Source organism: Chroicocephalus ridibundus, chromosome Z (assembly GCF_963924245.1).
Source record: "Chroicocephalus ridibundus chromosome Z, bChrRid1.1, whole genome shotgun sequence".
Lineage (NCBI taxonomy): Eukaryota > Metazoa > Chordata > Aves > Charadriiformes > Laridae > Chroicocephalus > Chroicocephalus ridibundus.
Genome location: NC_086316.1, coordinates 446,234 through 463,470, shown reverse-complemented (window position 1 = coordinate 463,470; position 17,237 = coordinate 446,234). Strand labels below are relative to the sequence as shown.

The window sequence follows — 17,237 nt, the reverse complement described above, 5'->3', positions numbered from 1 at the left end:
GTTTCTTTTTTAATGGCAAGATAAGAATTCATAAAAATGGAAAAAATTCAACAGTGTTTCAGTTAGACTCTGTCCTGTCATTAAAAATGACACTTTTGTTTTTCAGATTGGCTGCCTTTCCACAGGAGTTTATGTGGCCTTTTTTCAAGTCTTTAACATGACAGGCCCTATTGGGAGTGACGAATAGATTATTGGAAAATGCATCTGCACTTTTATCTATTAAATGTACAGACTAAGCTGTAAATCTAGCATTATGCTGCACTAGAAACCATCTACCAACACCGATTTGCACTTCAAAACAGTCCCACAGAAATTAAAGTATAATTTGGTGATAATATAAAAGGACACTGATCAACATTTCCTCATAGAGACAGATTATATGACCAAAACAAGATGGCCTCAGAAGACTTTTTATTATTGCTATTACAATTGACCACAAAAAATATTAAAAAAACATTTTTTCAGAAAAAAAAGGTAATTGCAACAAAACTAAACCTTTTCTTTACTTTCTTCCAAGCTGTGTTGATTTTAGGTGAAAAAAAAAAAGAAAAAAGAAAAAAAAGGAAGAAAGAATTGTGAAAATGTTTCATTGTTCTTACTTTAGAGAGTTGGATGGCAATATAGAAATTGTTCCCTTTGAAACTACTTTTCATCAAAAAACTGCAAATATTTTTTTAATTCGAAATCAAAATAATTGGAATCCTTTTATGCAGCTAGTGAGAACACAGCTGTAAAACTGTCACTTACCAACATTTCAGCAAACATCAGCTGGATAACGACTCCCTCCAGGACCCTCACGCGACCCACCTTCCCCTCCGCGGGGCAGGTCCATCCCACCCACGCAGGTCCGGCTTCAGCTACCTCAACAGTCACTGGAAAGAAACAGGCACCCTCTGACGAGGACCTCTAACTTCATATCCAAAAATCCATGGGGTAAGTCACCTCCTGCAGGTGCTTTCTCCTTTACACCTGGAGACCTTGCTACAGGGATGACCAGCCACTGACCTCCTAAATGGTGAGAAATTAGTGAAAAGAGTTCCTCTGACAGGTCATTCTCAAAATGCAAAGTAGCAAATTCATTTAAGGCGTTTCCTAATGAAACCAGGCTCTACCACTGTGGTCAGTAAAACCTGGGCTTAGACCTAAATGCACAACAATAAACAGACTACAACTGCAGAATCAACTACATACAAGGTTTGGGGGCTGATTTTTCTTTTTTACCACAGTAACATACAAATTAAAATAAATGTCCTCTTTCCCTCCCAGGAATCACCAACAGCAGACTTCACAATGCATTTCCCAGAATTACTAAAAGGAGTTTTGCACTTTACGTTAATGAAATATTGACCCTGTACCATATTTTTGCATCTCTAAAGCAGTAGTTGTCTTCCCTGTGAACATCAGGTGTGCAAGAAAGAGTGAAAAATCCTATTTCACTATGTATTCCACCAAGGCACATATTGGAAGCTTCTAGCTTCTAAGCTTCTAAGCTTCTAGATGCTTCTAAGCTTCACATTATTGTTTCCATTTGACGCAAAAGGTGCTTAGTTGTCTCAGATCATCATCATCAGAAATGGGTCATGAAGGGCACATCAAATAAGGGCTTGAGGCCCTTTCTTGGCTCCTTCCAGCACCGTCTCCAGAGAGCACACCGGTGTTGAAGAAAGAAGAGCATCGTTTATCAGTTAAACTTCCGCCTTTAGCTTGGCAATAGCAAAGAGAAGGAAACCTTGGAAAGATGCAGTGACTCAGTTCTGATGTGGGATGCGCACTCGGAGTCCAGCCAAGACATGGTGAAGAAGCCAGCACCTCCTTCAGGGCCCACCCGGACCTTCACCAGAGGGTTCAGCCCATCACCATTTCCCATCTTACCTATCCACATTGACTAAACACCCTACCCAGAAGTACACGTCTCACCACATACCACTCTGCAGCTTCTTACTACGAGAAAACTCTTGATTTCTCTGGTGTACCCCCAAGACACCCAGTTTCCAAAGCCATAAAAAGAAATAGGCCAGATTCCAAGCTGCTTAGACAACCCCAATGTCCCCTCTTCTCCAGAGAGGCAGAGCCCTTACGGTGTTCGTTGGAGAGCTTAGGTCAGGTTAAGAATCCCAGGGAAAGGTTTTGAGCGCTGGTATCTTTTGCTGGGTGAGTTGAGAGCCAGGGATGAGGAAGAACAGAAAAAAAGGGATAAGGAAAACAAAAACCGCCAAAACCACACAAAACAAACAAGTGAAAGGAAAACATCTACCTTTTCTTCCGTGATTTGTTGTATCTAAAGAATGTTCCTTTAAACACAGGTACAGACAGAGCAAAATAAATGGGTGAGAAAGCTTCTGCACCCACCTTTCCAGCACATCCCAGCAGAGGCAGACCCTCAGAAGGTACCAGTGGTACCCTCACCCTCCATGAACTGGGCATGATCCCACCAGAGAGACAATGACTCCTACCCAGCAACATGGAAGCACTGTGCCTATCACAGAAACACAGAGTAGCTGAGGTTAGAAAGCAACTCTGGAGACCATCCAGCCCAGCTCTTGCTCAGAGCAGGGTCACCTAAAGCAGCCTGCCCAGGACCATGTCAAATCCAGTTCTGAGCATCTCCAAGGACAGACACTCCACAGCCTCTCTGAGCAACCTGTGCCAGCATTTGACCACTCTCACAGCAGAAAGGTTTTTTTCTCATGTGCAAGAGGAATTTCCCTTGTCTCCATTTGTGCCCATGGCCTCCTGCCCGGGCACCACCGAGAAGAGCCTGCTTGCATTTGCTTTGCTCAGCCCCACCAAGTATTGACCCACACGGGTAAGGCTCCCTCTGCAAGCCTCCCCTTCCTCAGTGCAAACACTCCCAGCCCTAGCAGGTCACACCATCACCACTCCCAAGCTTGCACACGGAGTTTCTGGCCCCCCCTGCATCCTCCTGCACAAAGTGCTGTGTCTGCCAGTCCTGTTGCTTGCATAGGAGCCCTCCTCAGCATCGGCTCAAAAACTGCCTGACCCTCCCTAATCGGCAGGAGACTGAAGCTCAGGAGGATCATGATCAAGTGTGCTATGAGACCCCCTAACTTAGGTTATGCAAAAAGTAGATGTCCAGTCCTAACTGCATGCCTAAACTCTAGTCTGGAGAGAGGAACGCATCTCCAGACTCCTCCACCCAAAGGCTGGTGTCTAGGGTTATTCAGATGAATCCTCCATCCATAGGCTGAGAAGGATTCATTGCTTCTTCTGAAGGTGATCTGCATCCTACATGGCACTTGCTTTCCTATAAAAAATCAAGAAGTTCTTTCAGATTGCACTGAGCTAAATATTATCAGTGTTCAATCCTGGCAAGAGATCAGTCTGGGAGTTCAGAGGAGCAGCTCTTTTCTGCCTTGCTGTTGAAGGCATCATAATCCACACTGTCTGCAAACACTGAACCGCCCAGGGACGATTCATTTTGGCAAGGTTTCCAGTCCAACTGCCTTGTCACCGTCTCATGCGTAGCTTCAGAAGTGACCAACAATATCTGCCACGCAACAAAACACGGCAAAACTGTGGTTTATAAATTGCAGTCAAAGCATGATAGGATGAACGAAGAAGGATGAAGCGTCAGGCAACACAATTCTTCTACGAGACTGCGCACTCCCAAGGAAAAATATGATGAGAGCGGCCAGCGGAGGACTTTACATTACAGCAGTACAGCAGCAAGGAATGGCTTGTCTTTTGGCGTGCATTTATCCAATTTTAGTCATTTCATTTCCTAACTACAAAAATTTGACAAAATATGCAGGAATATGGAAGGTTAAGCATATCCCTGTTACCTGCATTAGCCACAGTCCGGTGACACCTATGAAGAAATAACTACCCGGCATAATACACTACATCTAAGGTGCTGGATGCACCCACACTAATGAAAAAGCCAAGCTGGTCTTCCCAGGAGTGGAGGAGTCTATTCAGCCGGAAGCATCGACCCTGCTCGCTCTGTGTTCAGTTCAGCTTGAAGTCTGGGATCAGACATGTCTGGTGGCCAAGTCCACCAGCGCAAGCCACAGCAGACACTCTAAGCTGACTGCCACTGAGAATGTCTCTCCTTCTCCATCCCTCCAAATGATGCACGGACTCTACTCCTGGTTTTGTTCTGTTTCTTCTTGCTTATTCTGATGTGCATACAAACTGTGCAGGAAAGCCACTGCACTTGGCTCTATGGGACCGTTGTCTCCAAGGCTGACCCCACACAGGAGCACACAAGGTAACACTCCTTCCACGGTTACAAGGCTGGGTGCAGAGGATCAGGAATCCTGTCCATATGTGGCAGAGTCTCATCTGTCCCTGCACAGGTCTGTAAGCTGTGAAATGTCCTGCAGCCGCCTCAGTAGAGCGGCCTCAGGACATGCTTGTCAGGATGGAAGCCAGCAGGTCCGAGTGGGACCCGGCAGCGACCAGGAAGAGCAGGCAAGCAAAAGGTGATGGAGATGTCCCAGCATGGGAGAAGACTCAGGGGAGACCTTGCTCTCTACAGCTCCCTGAAAGGAGGGTGTAGCCGGGGGGGTCGGGCTCTTCTCCCAAGGAACAGGCCATGGGACAAGAGGAAACGGCCTCAAGTTGCGCCAGGGGAGGTTTAGGATGGATATTGGGAAAAATATCTTCACGGAAAGGGTTGTCAAGCATTGGAAGAGGCTGCCCAGGGCAGTGGTGGAGTCGCCATCCCTGGAGGGATTTAAGAGAGGGGCAGGCATGGTGCTGAGGGACATGGGGTAGTGGTAACTTGTCAGTGTTGGCTTAATGGTTGAACTTGATGACCTTAAAGGGCTCTTCTAGCCAAAATGACTCTACAATTCTATGATTCTGAGATCAGGCTCCCCCATTCCAACATCTGCTGGAGGAGCAAGACTGATGCCCACTGCCAACACTGTGCTCTGCGCTCCTTCTTTCAACAGCGTGACACAGAGTTGGCGTCAGACCCCGCTGCAGTGGAAGGGTCTCCTCTGCCTCAGGTGAGACCGACAGTCGCTCCCAGCCCCGCTAATGCGAGCTGATCCTGCAGCCCGCGTGTCCCACCATCTGCCCCCGGCGCCGCGCCACAGAGACACGCCGAGGTGTCAGCACGGCTCTGTCCTCTCAAAGTGATACTGACCACGCTGAAATCAGCAAGCCGGCGCAGGGAAAATGCATCTGCAGGTAATTAGTAACAATCACGGGCTGCTTGGAAACTGCTGACTACAGCAGTAATGAGCTGGGCACATGTCATTGGCTTGTAAATGGAGAGAGAGCTTATGGACTGTGGCAGCAAGCAGTAAGGGAAGGGTTTTTTTTTTTAAACTTAATATTTAATGTGGCATAAAAACGATGGAGAGAAATCGAGTGGTTCTCTAACCAGAGGTTTGGCTGGTGCTCCATAACACAGCAGAGCTGGCAGATGAAGCAGTACTGAGAACTGTCGCTAAATTTTTCCTTAGACATATTCTAGCAGAAAGTGCTGGCATGAATGCCAATGTTTAAGTATCTTTTCATCTCCAAAAAGTATCCCAAATGTTTTGATCTACCAGCTTGTTAAGAAATCTTACATTTTCTGCCAGCAGATGACAGAGGATCTTTTGCAACTCAACCCTCGACACTGCTTTGCTGCCCACATCACATCCCAGCAACAAGAACAATGAAAGACCGTGCTCATAATTCACTTAGGACCTCCATTCTCTGCTTCATTTGCATTAAATTCTTTTATGATCTGTCTTACAGACTTAAGACTGACAAAATGAACTAGACTTAGATCTCTTCACCAATGGCAGCCCAGAAAGTCTCCAGACTTTCTCATAGAAACTGATTAAGTTCGAACGGCAGATACCAGCTATTGAAAGGACATTAGTGTTCTCAGCTCAAACCCCTGTATATCATATTTCAAGTTCTTTAACCCCAGAAATGCAGCTTTCCAGCCCCACTCCCACTGATAGCCCTGCTCACTGCTGAAGACTCACGCAATCGCACGTTCACAGCTCTGCTTCACGCCCACCACAAGAGTTCCTGATACACACATTTCCCACCAACAGACTCCTCTGGATGCTACAACTCAGTTGCCAGAGTTTTAAGCAGCTTTTGGTCTCATGACGGTGAAGCTGTTACAAAAGTGTCTACAGCCTCTCAAGCCATTACCACCACCAGACACAGAGTTTGGACATTTTGTGGAGCTTTATCCAGCCACCCCTCACTTTTACAGCTAAAAACCACACTACCTAGCATGACTGAAACAAGTTGTACCCCGATGCTTTCAGTGCTTGGGCACATCGCAAAGAGCCTGGCTGGAACGAGGAAGAGTGGAAACATGCAAAAAAGGGTGAAAAAATTAAACTTTCTGCGTCTCAAGAAAAGACTGGAACTCAGGTTCACCATTCCTCCTCCAATGAGGAGCAGTTTGCAGGAGAAATGCCATCACAGGCCTGTGAGGCTCAAGCTCTTGCTGGCCAGACAAGGGGCCGAGGTCCAGGACGTGGCTCCGGCAGGACGTCTCTCGCGAGTCTATTCCTGACCACCAAAGCGGGGCTGACACAAAGCTAACCTTCTTCCAGGTGTTCCCTGCCTTATCTACCACCTAAATCCAACCATCCACCCCAGCTCCAGCTCAGGAACACTAAAACACTGAATTTTACCATAGCTTTGGTCAGACCACAGACAACAAAAAAGCTCCCAGAAGGCAGAGCACATGGTGTCTTAGCAAATGTCTGTTGGACCTCGCACTCACAACCACCCCTGTGTATCATTGCCCAGGTCCTTGTAATTTTCAGTGATACCTACGACAGATGAAAGGCCAGTAACAATATGCTTTTGATTACAAATGAAAAACAATCCCTAAATGCGTCTTCTCTTCTGAATCCCCTGTCCCACCAGGGAAACGGGGTGGAAAAAGAGGCATTACTCAAAAAGTGAGTTAATTGTTGGGAGAAAATGGAGAAGTCTGTCCAGAGCTGTGCTAAGAAATACATCACCAAATCTGCTGTCACTTGGATGCCTTGCACATTACGAAGTATGGCTTGCTGCTTAAATCCTTCTGCCCCAGACAGTCCGTACGTCCCTTCATCTCCGAAGGAAAGACTCAGGCGGAGCACTGCTCAGGCGTACGGTACGTCCCCAGATACAGGGCTCAGATCGTGCCAGGGGCTTCTGGGCGCTCCCAGAGCACAGGCAGCACAAAATGGGTGTTAGGAAAGGAAAAGGAAGGGTAACAGACAATCCTCTCCGAAAATTATCAGAAGGCATAGGTTTTAAAGGGGTTTGATATGCTTGTGTAAATCTAAGTTTTATGAATGCAGGTGTTAGAAAACTCTACAACAATATTAAATTAAAGATATAAATACCTACTGCCTTGTAAAACGTGTTCTGTTATAGCTCTCACCCTGTCACGTTTAAGACCAATGGCAGGTTTTTTCTAGGTTTGCTACTCATAAAGCCTGCTCTGTGCTTTTGATGAGAACTAGTAAATTTAACATTTGGAACTTCTGCTCAAGTGTAGCTAATGTTACAGGGAGAACCCACGCGAGACCTGTAACAAGCTCCGCAGCGTCATGTCTCCAGCCAGTTTTGCTCTAACACACACGACCAGTCAGTTCGCCCAGCTCTAAGGAAGGAGCAACCCAAGAAGCACAAGTGCTTAAACCAGCATAAAAGAACAAGTGCTGGTGAAGTATTGAATCAAACAGCTTTTGGCTGAGTCTGATTTTGACCAAGTGCAGATCCTGGATAGGCAGATCCTTGGAAGACGACAGAAGCGAGGAAGCATCTCAGCTTCTCTCTCATCTTGCCTTCCTTTCACTCCCTGATAATGCAGCTCAAGACACAGCTCCCAGCGGTTCCCATCCCACGCTGCCAGCTGCGGATGCTCCCCAGTGGGAGAGCCCCAGACAGCAATGCCCACAGCACCCAAGGTGCTGCTGTTCATCAGCAGAGCACAAATGCCTCTGCGAGGGCACCAGGCTTGTCACGGGGGCAGGGACTCAGATGAGCAAGAGAGAAACACCCAGAAGATGAACGAAGGGCAAGAGGACACCTGTGATGGGCCAAGGCAGCCTGGGTCTTTTGCAATGAGCAGCACTTCAGGCCTCAAAGAAAGAGGCAAGGAGCTCTGCAGCAAACAATTACAGAATAATTTGCCTTAGGAGACATTTCTTTTTAACTTTCATAGGCTGTATGGGGGGCTTATGGCCCCAAACATGATGGTTCATGTTCCTTCTTTTATATTCCTTTTAGATTCCTTCTACTCTATGATTCTATGATTCTATAAATATATCTATACCTACGCTCTCTCTCCCTACCTGTCATAAGCCACGCATGTCCAGAAGTCCCTCTTTCTGTCCATCCATCCAACCCTAGACATGTTTCTTACCTATGAGTCTACCTCTCGAAACACCCACCCGGTACCAGACACTTATTTCAAGAAGTCTCTCCCCTCCCACTTCAAGGTAAACATGGATTTCCTTACGGTTTGTGAAACACTCTAATTTCTTTTGAATACTCCTACACTTTTGGCAATAGTAGCCAAATATTGATGCCATATTGGGTTAAAACAATTTTGTAACAACATTCATTTTCAAAACTGCTCTCCTGATAGATGAGACTGCAGTGCTTTCAAGATATGATAATTCTATGCTAAAAAAAGTGTCACCTTCCCTTTTAGCAACAAAATAAACAAGTAAATCCAATCTTGGGCAAAACTGAGAAAATTCAATGATGAAATCTGCATGGGTTAGACACAAGGGCAGAAGTAACACACAGCGGTAGCATGCATAGGACACACAGAGCCTTAAGTTTTAAAATCCCGTTTTTCTGATTCCCACAATTCTTTCGGGACACAATTTCATCGTTTTCTTACCATTTGAGCAACCTCCTTCCAAGCGATGTGGTCATTCCCAAAACTAGGTGCCCAAAGCACTTATCAAATTCTAGCTGTTCCTTAGCTCCCGCGCTATGCCAGCTGCACAAATGCAGATGATGCTGCATTCCTTCCTTGAAAAAGCAACCTTTGCTTTTCATTAAAACGCTCAGCCCTAGTGCACAATCACAATTCCAGAAATGGTATAAAACACGTGCATTTGTAGGAATCAAAAGCATCCAAAATTCAGGCTAGTTTGAACGGTCATAAAAAACCCGTCCAGCCAAACACGCCAGGCGCCTTTATGAAAAATGAGTGATGAAGCCCAAAAGCAGAGGCAGGTGTTCTGCTTTTTGGTTACATGCTGGTGCGCAGGACACAGGTTTGGGGTGGAGGCCCATATTCCTTCCTGGACCAGAGGGATGGATGCTTCACCCGTTGGCTCCAAGCAAACACTCGTGATGTGCCCCAGCCACGCACTTGACTTTCAACAGAGCTGCTACGAAATCGCGCTGAAAAAGAGACTCTTGGAGCAAATGACTCCACATTCCACAACTCCTCCATAACGGGCATCACCCCGCAATGTGCACACACACACACAGAGTCCACAGCACTTACGGGCGCTGGAGATGGCCTACCTGTGACGATAGGGTATGACTGAGGCCCGGGAACGCTGGCTCCCAAATCTGCAGAAGTAGGGCTGGTTATGTTGGCCTTCATGTCGTCTAATCCTCCAGCTAACGATGCCATGGCTGAGTACTCAGTTGCCTGCAAAATGAAACAAAAGGCATTTTAGCGATAATAAATTTACTGCTCAAGAGCTACTGCCTATGTGACAAAAAGTAGATGCAAAACAGAACTCAAAAATCCTTTGTTCGGTCAGTTTTGAAGGCAATACCCATTTACACAGGGCCGTTAAGCATTCAAAGTGCTCAATAAGTGTGTCTGTGCTCAACACCGATGTTCTCGGAGAACATCAAAATGGGCTTGCTTTATGAAACCAAAGCCAAACTCATCCATATGTAACAAGGTGTCCCTTAAAGAGGAAATTTTGTAGAGTAGCTGGGGCTGTAACTGCTGAGGGAAAGTTATTTGCTTGTTAGAGGAAAATGTTTGTGCCAGTTAACCCAAACTCTACTTATTCCGGTGGTGGCACTTGACAAGACACACATTAATGAGCAGGTGGGAACGGGGTGTCCCGTTTCCCCCCTTTTCTCACGAACGCTGCATTTCCTCATCATCTCACAAGAAATAAAGTGCACATAAATAGAAATGTTTGCTTGATGGATGGATCTGTAGACAACTCTTTCTAAATACAAATTATTTTAAAACAAATCGCCTGACTGGTGTAAGGGTGCCCTCTCATCTCATGGCAATTTTTTAATCTCATTAGTCGAAGCTATGGTAAATGAGCACAGGTCCTCAAAAATTGTATTTCTTATGTCCTATAACCCTATAAATTTCCGTACAGCTATGTCAATATACAGCAGGTGATACTTCCACATACGTGGCAGAAAGCTTATCTTCATTTGCCTTTTTCCATGATTTCTGATTGTCAGGATCATTCACACAAAACGGGCAAGTTTCCTTTCAACATTCTCCCTTCCCTGTTGCTATTTGCACTTAAAGTTTTAATCCCGTCTTTGTCAGGTTGTAATCACGCCTGACGCAACTGGAGGATGACGACGTCCAGTGAAGAACAGCAACAGGAACAGACAAACTGAACAACAACCACTCCAAGGCCGATCCCCGCCGTATTTCTGCAGACGAAGTCACTGCAGAAGCTGTGCAGAGCTGAAGCCGCGTTGGGGAACCCAGGACCTCACGATTTTTTTTGAGTGACCAAGTGAAAAAGTTAACTTTCCTGGTTTTTAAGGAGACAAAAGCTGATCTGAGTGAAAACGTCTTTCTCCCTCCTGCAAGTTTCTTGGAAGTGACCAAGAACCCAGCACACGATCTGGTATCTGCCATGAGCTCTGCACTTGGGGTCAGATCTATCTGTTTGTGTCTCTGTTGCTCAGTTCTCACTCAAACAGAAGTTAATTTCCATGGACAGCCCCCCATTAGCAGGTCTGTGTTACTACGCACGTTTCCTCCGAGGATGCCATCTGCGCGAGGCACGAGTACACCCTGTCACCTTGAAGGATCTCCCGCACAAACCTCCTGCAGACAAGCGTGACATACGCTTTCTGCCAGTGACCAGCTGCTGCCCACCCCGTCCCCATCCCTTCACCCGTCCCATGGATCAGCACTACAGGGTCCTCTGGACCGAGGGATTCTCAGCAAGGACCCGTCTCCTATGTTCATCACGAGCCTTTGAGTTAAACTTGTCCTGTTCCTCAGTCCTTTCAGCTTATTCCTCCTCCGACACCCTCCATGCCCTCACGTTTCTCTTGCCTTCATGCTCCCAGCCCCTTTCTTCTACCAACGCTGCCTCGAAGACACACACCCCCCACAACTCTGCTTCAGCCCCACTTCTGCACCTCGGGGAGGGCGGCCCCTGAGCACCCCTCCTCTGAGGAGAACACCAGCGATGGTCCCAGCCTTTCTCCTTCCTACAAGTGCAACCAAAGCTCCTTCTCCTCATTCCACATCCTACTAAGATGCATTTTCCAGCCTTTCCCCACCACTCCACGCCATCCCACATCTGCAAGCCCCCTTCCCCCTGCACTGGGTGCGTGTGGTGGCACTGTTGGGTTTTTTGTTCCCCAAACAGCTGGACTCCTGTGGAGACGTCCAGGAGCTGGTGATATATGAGCGGTGCAGGATGGGGCTGCAACACAGCAGAGGAAAAAGCTGTCCTTGTGCGCTACTGCTTGGTACTTGTGATGTCTGGAGAAGAGCACGCACCAGTCCGTGGGTGAGGATGCGGTGTTTCACCCCAGCTGCTCTAGGAAAGCCGTAACCGCATGGCATCCAGACTAGAAGATCTCTTTGGATCTTCCTGCAGCTCAGTGACCCTCTGCTCCCCATGGTCAGGGTGTGAACAGGGGTTCCAGACCCCAAAGGACAAACCGGCCACTGGCCACTGGGGAGGCAGCACCCCACTGTGCCACAGGCTGGGACACTGGCAGGGCTGGGCAGGGGGGGCACAGCCGAACCCCTCTGCCAAAAGTGGCTCCTGGGGCTGCTGCTCCTCACACAAGCCCAACTGGGAACAGTCCAAGCCCTCGCACACAAACCCCAGAGACAGGAGTCCGGAGATGGCTGCAGATACCGATGCATGGCATCTTTATGCCCTGCTGGGGTCCGAGGAATGGGCCCAGGGGGAATCACAGAACAACAGGGGTTGGAAGGGACCTCTGGAGATCACCCAGTCCAACCCCTGCCAGAGCAGGGTCACCCAGAGCAGGTGGCACAGGAACGCGTCCAGGTGGGTTTGGAATATCTCCAGGGATGGAGATACCACCTCCACCACCTCTCTGGGCAGCCTGTGCCAGGGCTCTGCCACCCTCACAGGAAAGAAGTTCCTCCTTATGTTTAGGTGGAACTTCCTACACTCAAGTTTGTGCCCGTTACCTCTTGTCCTGTTGCTGGGCAGCACTGAAAAGAGCCTGGCCCCATCCTCCTGACAAGTATTTATAAGCATGGGTAAGATCCCCCCTCAGTCTTCTTGTCTCCAGCCTGAAAAGACCCCAAATCCCTCAGCCTTTCATGAAGCACAGCCACATCTCACCTCTGAACCAAAAAGGTGTGGAAGCACCACATCCACCAACGGCGAGCTTGGCCCTTCAGGCTCAGAGGGGCTGAGCAGTTTCCACATCAGAAGCCAGCAGCTATCAGGGTGTAGCACACCTGTCCGGGGAGGGGATGGTGGCACCCCACGCTCATCCACGTCACCCACCACAGGGAGATGGAGCGATGCACAGGGGCACAGCCCCGCCGCGGGCAGCGGGACCACTGCACACCACAGGACCACTCCAGCAGACCGGAGAGACCAGGAGCATTCCAGCTGCCCAGGACGGCGTGGAGGGAGAGCCATGGGCGGGCAGAGCTGCTGCCGGGCTCCAGGAGATGGAGCCATCGGAGGGAAATGGAGATTCGGGGTCCCTCACAGCTTTCCATCCCAGGAGCTGCAGATAGCAGCTGCGCCTCTTTCGCGGTGGCCCAGCAACTTTTCCCAGGGGCAAGAATAGAGGGATTTTCAGGGATTTTCATGCCACTTCCCTGTTCCTGTGGCAAAACTCTGCCCACATCCCTTCTCACGGCCAACAGTGATCGGCCACCAGCAGCCACAGCGACCACGCACTGCCCACCATCGCTGCTCCTGGCACCCGGGCAGTGAGAGCGTGGGCCGAGGCAGGGCCCCTCAGGCTGCTGACCCCCCGCCGCCTTGCAGGGTCCTGGAGGAGGAGTGACCCCTGTGTCACACCCCCCTGCAGCCACCGCTCCCCCCACCGAGCAGCAGCACCCGCGCCGCGGCCGCCAGCCTTGCGCGGAGGGAGCTGCGGGCAGAGGAGGAGGCAACACCACGGCCCACAGCGGCCGGGATGCTACAGGGAGGTGAGGGTCAGAAGGAGGAACCTCCTGGCCCCCACGGAGCCAGGGGTGGGGAGCAGAAGAGCCTCCACCCCCAAGCCCACCACAGTGCTGCCTGCAGCCCCCTCACCCTCGTGCCCGGCCGGGGGATGATGGCCCCACCAGTGACGGGCTCCAGAGCCCCCCCTCTTGCTGCCCCCCCCAGCAGGGCTCATCCTTCCAGACACCCTGTCCAGAGGGAAGAAACCCCGGGGGGAGCCGTGCTTGTGGAGCAGCCCCTCACCCAGGATCCCCATCAGGACCCTCCTGCTGACCTCCCCAGCCGCTCGGGGACAGCACAAGGGTCTCAGATGTGGCTGCTCCACTGGCGAGCCGGCACTGCCGCTGGCACGGAACAGCCCGGAATGGCCGGGTACGGCCAGGGGTCCCTCCACACGCAGCAGGAAGCCCGACCTGCTGCTCGGTAGGTGCAAAAGCAAGAGTCGGGTGTTCAGTACCCTGGAAATTACCTGAAAAATGACTGCCTGCGGTTGTACCACGCACTGTCTCATCAGCATGGAGCACCACTGCCATAGCATGGAGGAGAGAAAACACAGACACGTGAAACGAGGAAAATATAAAAGGAGAGACCGAGCAGGACAAACCGAAAGGCGGGGCGAGGCAGGGTCTCGTGCTCCCCCTGCCCCATCCCGCTCGGCTCGGTGGGGTGGCGTGGGGTGGTCTCTGGCGCCCGTGGGCAGCAGATCACCCCCTTGCGCGGGCCGTGGGGTCCTGCCCCACCAGTCCCCCCTGCAGAGCACACACCGGGAGATTTCTTCGCATACACCTCCCCTGCAAAAGGTTCAGTTCTAGGTATGACCCCCCAGGGAGGGGGAGGTGATGGGCAGATGGAGGGAGGAGGGTGCAGGAGCATTTTGGTACCATTTTGAAACCGTTTCCACGGTGCGCCGGACGCTCTGCCGCCTCCTGCGGCACTACAGTGACACACCGAGACAGCCCATCACCGCCTCCACCCTGCGCTTCTCCTGCAGAAGATGCCTGAGCGCAGCCCACCGAAAGGTGAACCCACCCTACACGTACAGCAGTTTTCTCTCTGAGATTTACCTGGAATTTTTTTCCCGAAGTGGCTGGCAAAGATGGAGGCACAGTGGGGAACACCACCACTCCCTGAAACGGCCTGGTTCTGGGGTGCTGGCGTGGGGAACTCGGGGAGGTCCCATGGGCCAGGATGAGTGAGACAAATGCATCCCCCTCCTGTCCTGGCCCTTTTTGTGGGTGCAGACCCCAAACCGCTCCAAGCAAAGACAGAAAAGAGATGTCTGCTGCGCAGGGTGAGCGGCCATCGCAAGGAGCCAGCCGGTGCCCACCAGGACTCGCACGTGTCGGTTTTTGCATCTGTTTGGTTTTCCAAACCACCTGCAAAACACCCAGCAGGCACGAAGCGATGCCTCCCCTCGCATCGGATGCTCAGGAGGCAGCAGTGGCAGCAGCAGGATGGGCTCGGACCCTCGGAGCAACGTGCCAGCGTGGGGGGTCTGGGAGGTGGCCATGCTCCTGCAGTTCATACCACCTCCCCCTGCCCACGCCAGCCCGGGCAGCAGGACGGCCGCACCGCAGCAAGCTGCCAAAAACAATGCTTCTCCTCAATTAACCCAGCCAGACATTAACTGGAGGTCACCAAAAGGCGCAGTGCTGTCTCCCAGGTCACCACCACCGAAGCCCTCGCTCGCGCCGTGGGGCAGCAGCAACCCCACCCCATACCCGACATCTCCAAGTCATCGCATCCTAATACTTTAAAATTAACGAATATAGGCAGAAGTGTGCACACCAGGAAGGCTGTGCACGGAAACCCCCACCTCAGCCTGACAAAGGGAAGGAATTCGTAACATTAGATATGGTTCGGAGAGCTTAATCCAAAGCAGCCCTAATTAACCTCCCCAGGCTTTCAGGAACCCAGCGCCCCTCGCAGCTGCACGGGCACCGGTGCTGCTCCGCCAGCGATTTTACGGGAATGGAGCATCCACCCTAACGCCTCCTGCTCAGCCACCTCGAGACGGGATGGGACGGGACGGGGGAGGCACCCAAAAACCCACGTACCACGGCCTTGACACCCCCCTTCATAACCCACGTCACATTCCCTGTGCTGCCACCAAAACCAACTCTGCTCCAGAGTAAACACAATTTACACAGCTGTTTGGGGCCGAACACCAGTTTCTCTTTGTTTTTGGCAACATTGGGCTCCTTGCTGCCTCACGGGGCATGGAAGTTTGATTTCAGTGGTACGATACTTCTCCCTCAGTTTAAATGGAGTATTTCTGAATCTCCCTTTCACAAAACATACATGTTTTTGAAAAATTAACAGCTGTGCTTTGTTTTAGCCCAAATGCAATTAGAATTGTGCACATCCCCAGAGATTCCTCTGAAGATAGCGGGAATTAGCCAGTGCACCCTGCCATGAACACATTTACCCTCATGCTTCAGCATAACTGACCTGTTTTTGACCCAATCTTCCGATTATCTGCATGTGGGAAACAACACGCTACGTTTTACATTTCCACGGTGCAATCCATAAGCGGACGCAGCCGTTCTCAGATTTTCCAAAGGGACCCCCAAATCCAATCTAAATGCCTAGAATTTACCTGTTGTTTTTCTTTTATACATATAAATAGCTGCATTTCCATTCGCTCTTTGTTTCTCATTTTCATTTTGTTCTAATATCTGCATGTAAATGTCTGAAAATAGCATCTGTAATTGAAGATTATGAAGTATAGCCAGCTCCTGACAGGCTGCTAAGGAAGATGGATTATCCTCATTTTTCCGTAAATTTTGTCAATTTTGGAATTCATAAGCTATCAACACTGATCAAAATGTGACCGCACAGCTGTGTCAAAGCGGACGGCGCGGCGCCGGGGAGGACGGCTCTCCCCAGCCGCCCGGACGGGGGCACACGCTGCGGGAGCCCTCCCTGCCTGCTCCCTGCGTCCACATCCCGCCCCACCACCACACCCCCCAAAAAAAAAATAAATAAAATTCAAATAAATAAATTGAAAGCACGCAAATTCTCTGGTGCGCCGATTCACATCACAAAGCATAATTTATTGCATGTTCTCCCTTTTTATTTATCCCTAAGTAGTAAACACGATTTCCATTCAGGGGGTTCGTTATGTTCCACTCCTACCAGACAATCACGGCACACTTGAGGCAATTGTTTAGCCTCTTCCTCTCAATTTTCCCATTACTGGGAGTAAGTACTGTTGGGACTCTTTAATAGCCCGACTGCAGCCCATATCAATAACAGATGAGGTTTAATCGTCCAACACAAAAATTATTTAGGCTCAGTAAGGACATTCAATGTCATTTGCATAATGGCATTTCTATCCTGAGCACCTAACCCATCGTGCATAAACAAGGCCCTGGGACCATAAATAATAATAAATCATGACGTCCGCGCTCCTCTTGCTGTAATAGGAGCCTCTCTTTGTAGAAATTATTTCAGCAGGAAATGGGCACTGTAATTTTAAAGACATGTGGCATTGCACAGGCCAGTAAATCACACCCGCGCGCACACACGCGCTCCGCGGCTGCCCGCGGCGAACAACAAAACCCCACAAAACGGCCCCGCAGAAAACAGCTTCACGCTGAAAGCATTCCTTTTTTTTTTTTATTATTATTATTATTATTTCTTAGGCAGAGCTAGCAGACCAAATAAAAGCAAGGTCTGGACAGCCTGCGTGGCGTCAGGGCATGCGCACGGGGGATGACGGACCCATCGGTCTGACGAGTCCCCACCTGGCTGCCCATCGCGCCCCCATCCTGGAGCCTCTCCTGGAGGGTCCGGTGGGGGGACAGCAGAGACCTGCAGACCCTCGCGGGTGTTTCCCAGCCAGGACTTTCCCTGGTCATTCCCGGCGGGGGCAAA

The 17,237-nt window shown here is 50.0% G+C and overlaps 1 protein-coding gene across 1 annotated transcript in view; it reads right to left on the bottom strand.

Annotated features, from left to right (window-relative positions):
* The window catches only part of PAX5 (paired box 5), a 136,139-nt gene that overhangs the window by 53,184 nt on the left and 65,718 nt on the right, over positions 1 to 17,237 (bottom strand). Inside the window, exon 7 of the mRNA XM_063320094.1 lies at positions 9,478 to 9,607. Coding sequence (XP_063176164.1) covers positions 9,478 to 9,607 — 130 coding nt within the window. The remainder of the gene's footprint in view (positions 1 to 9,477; positions 9,608 to 17,237) is intronic.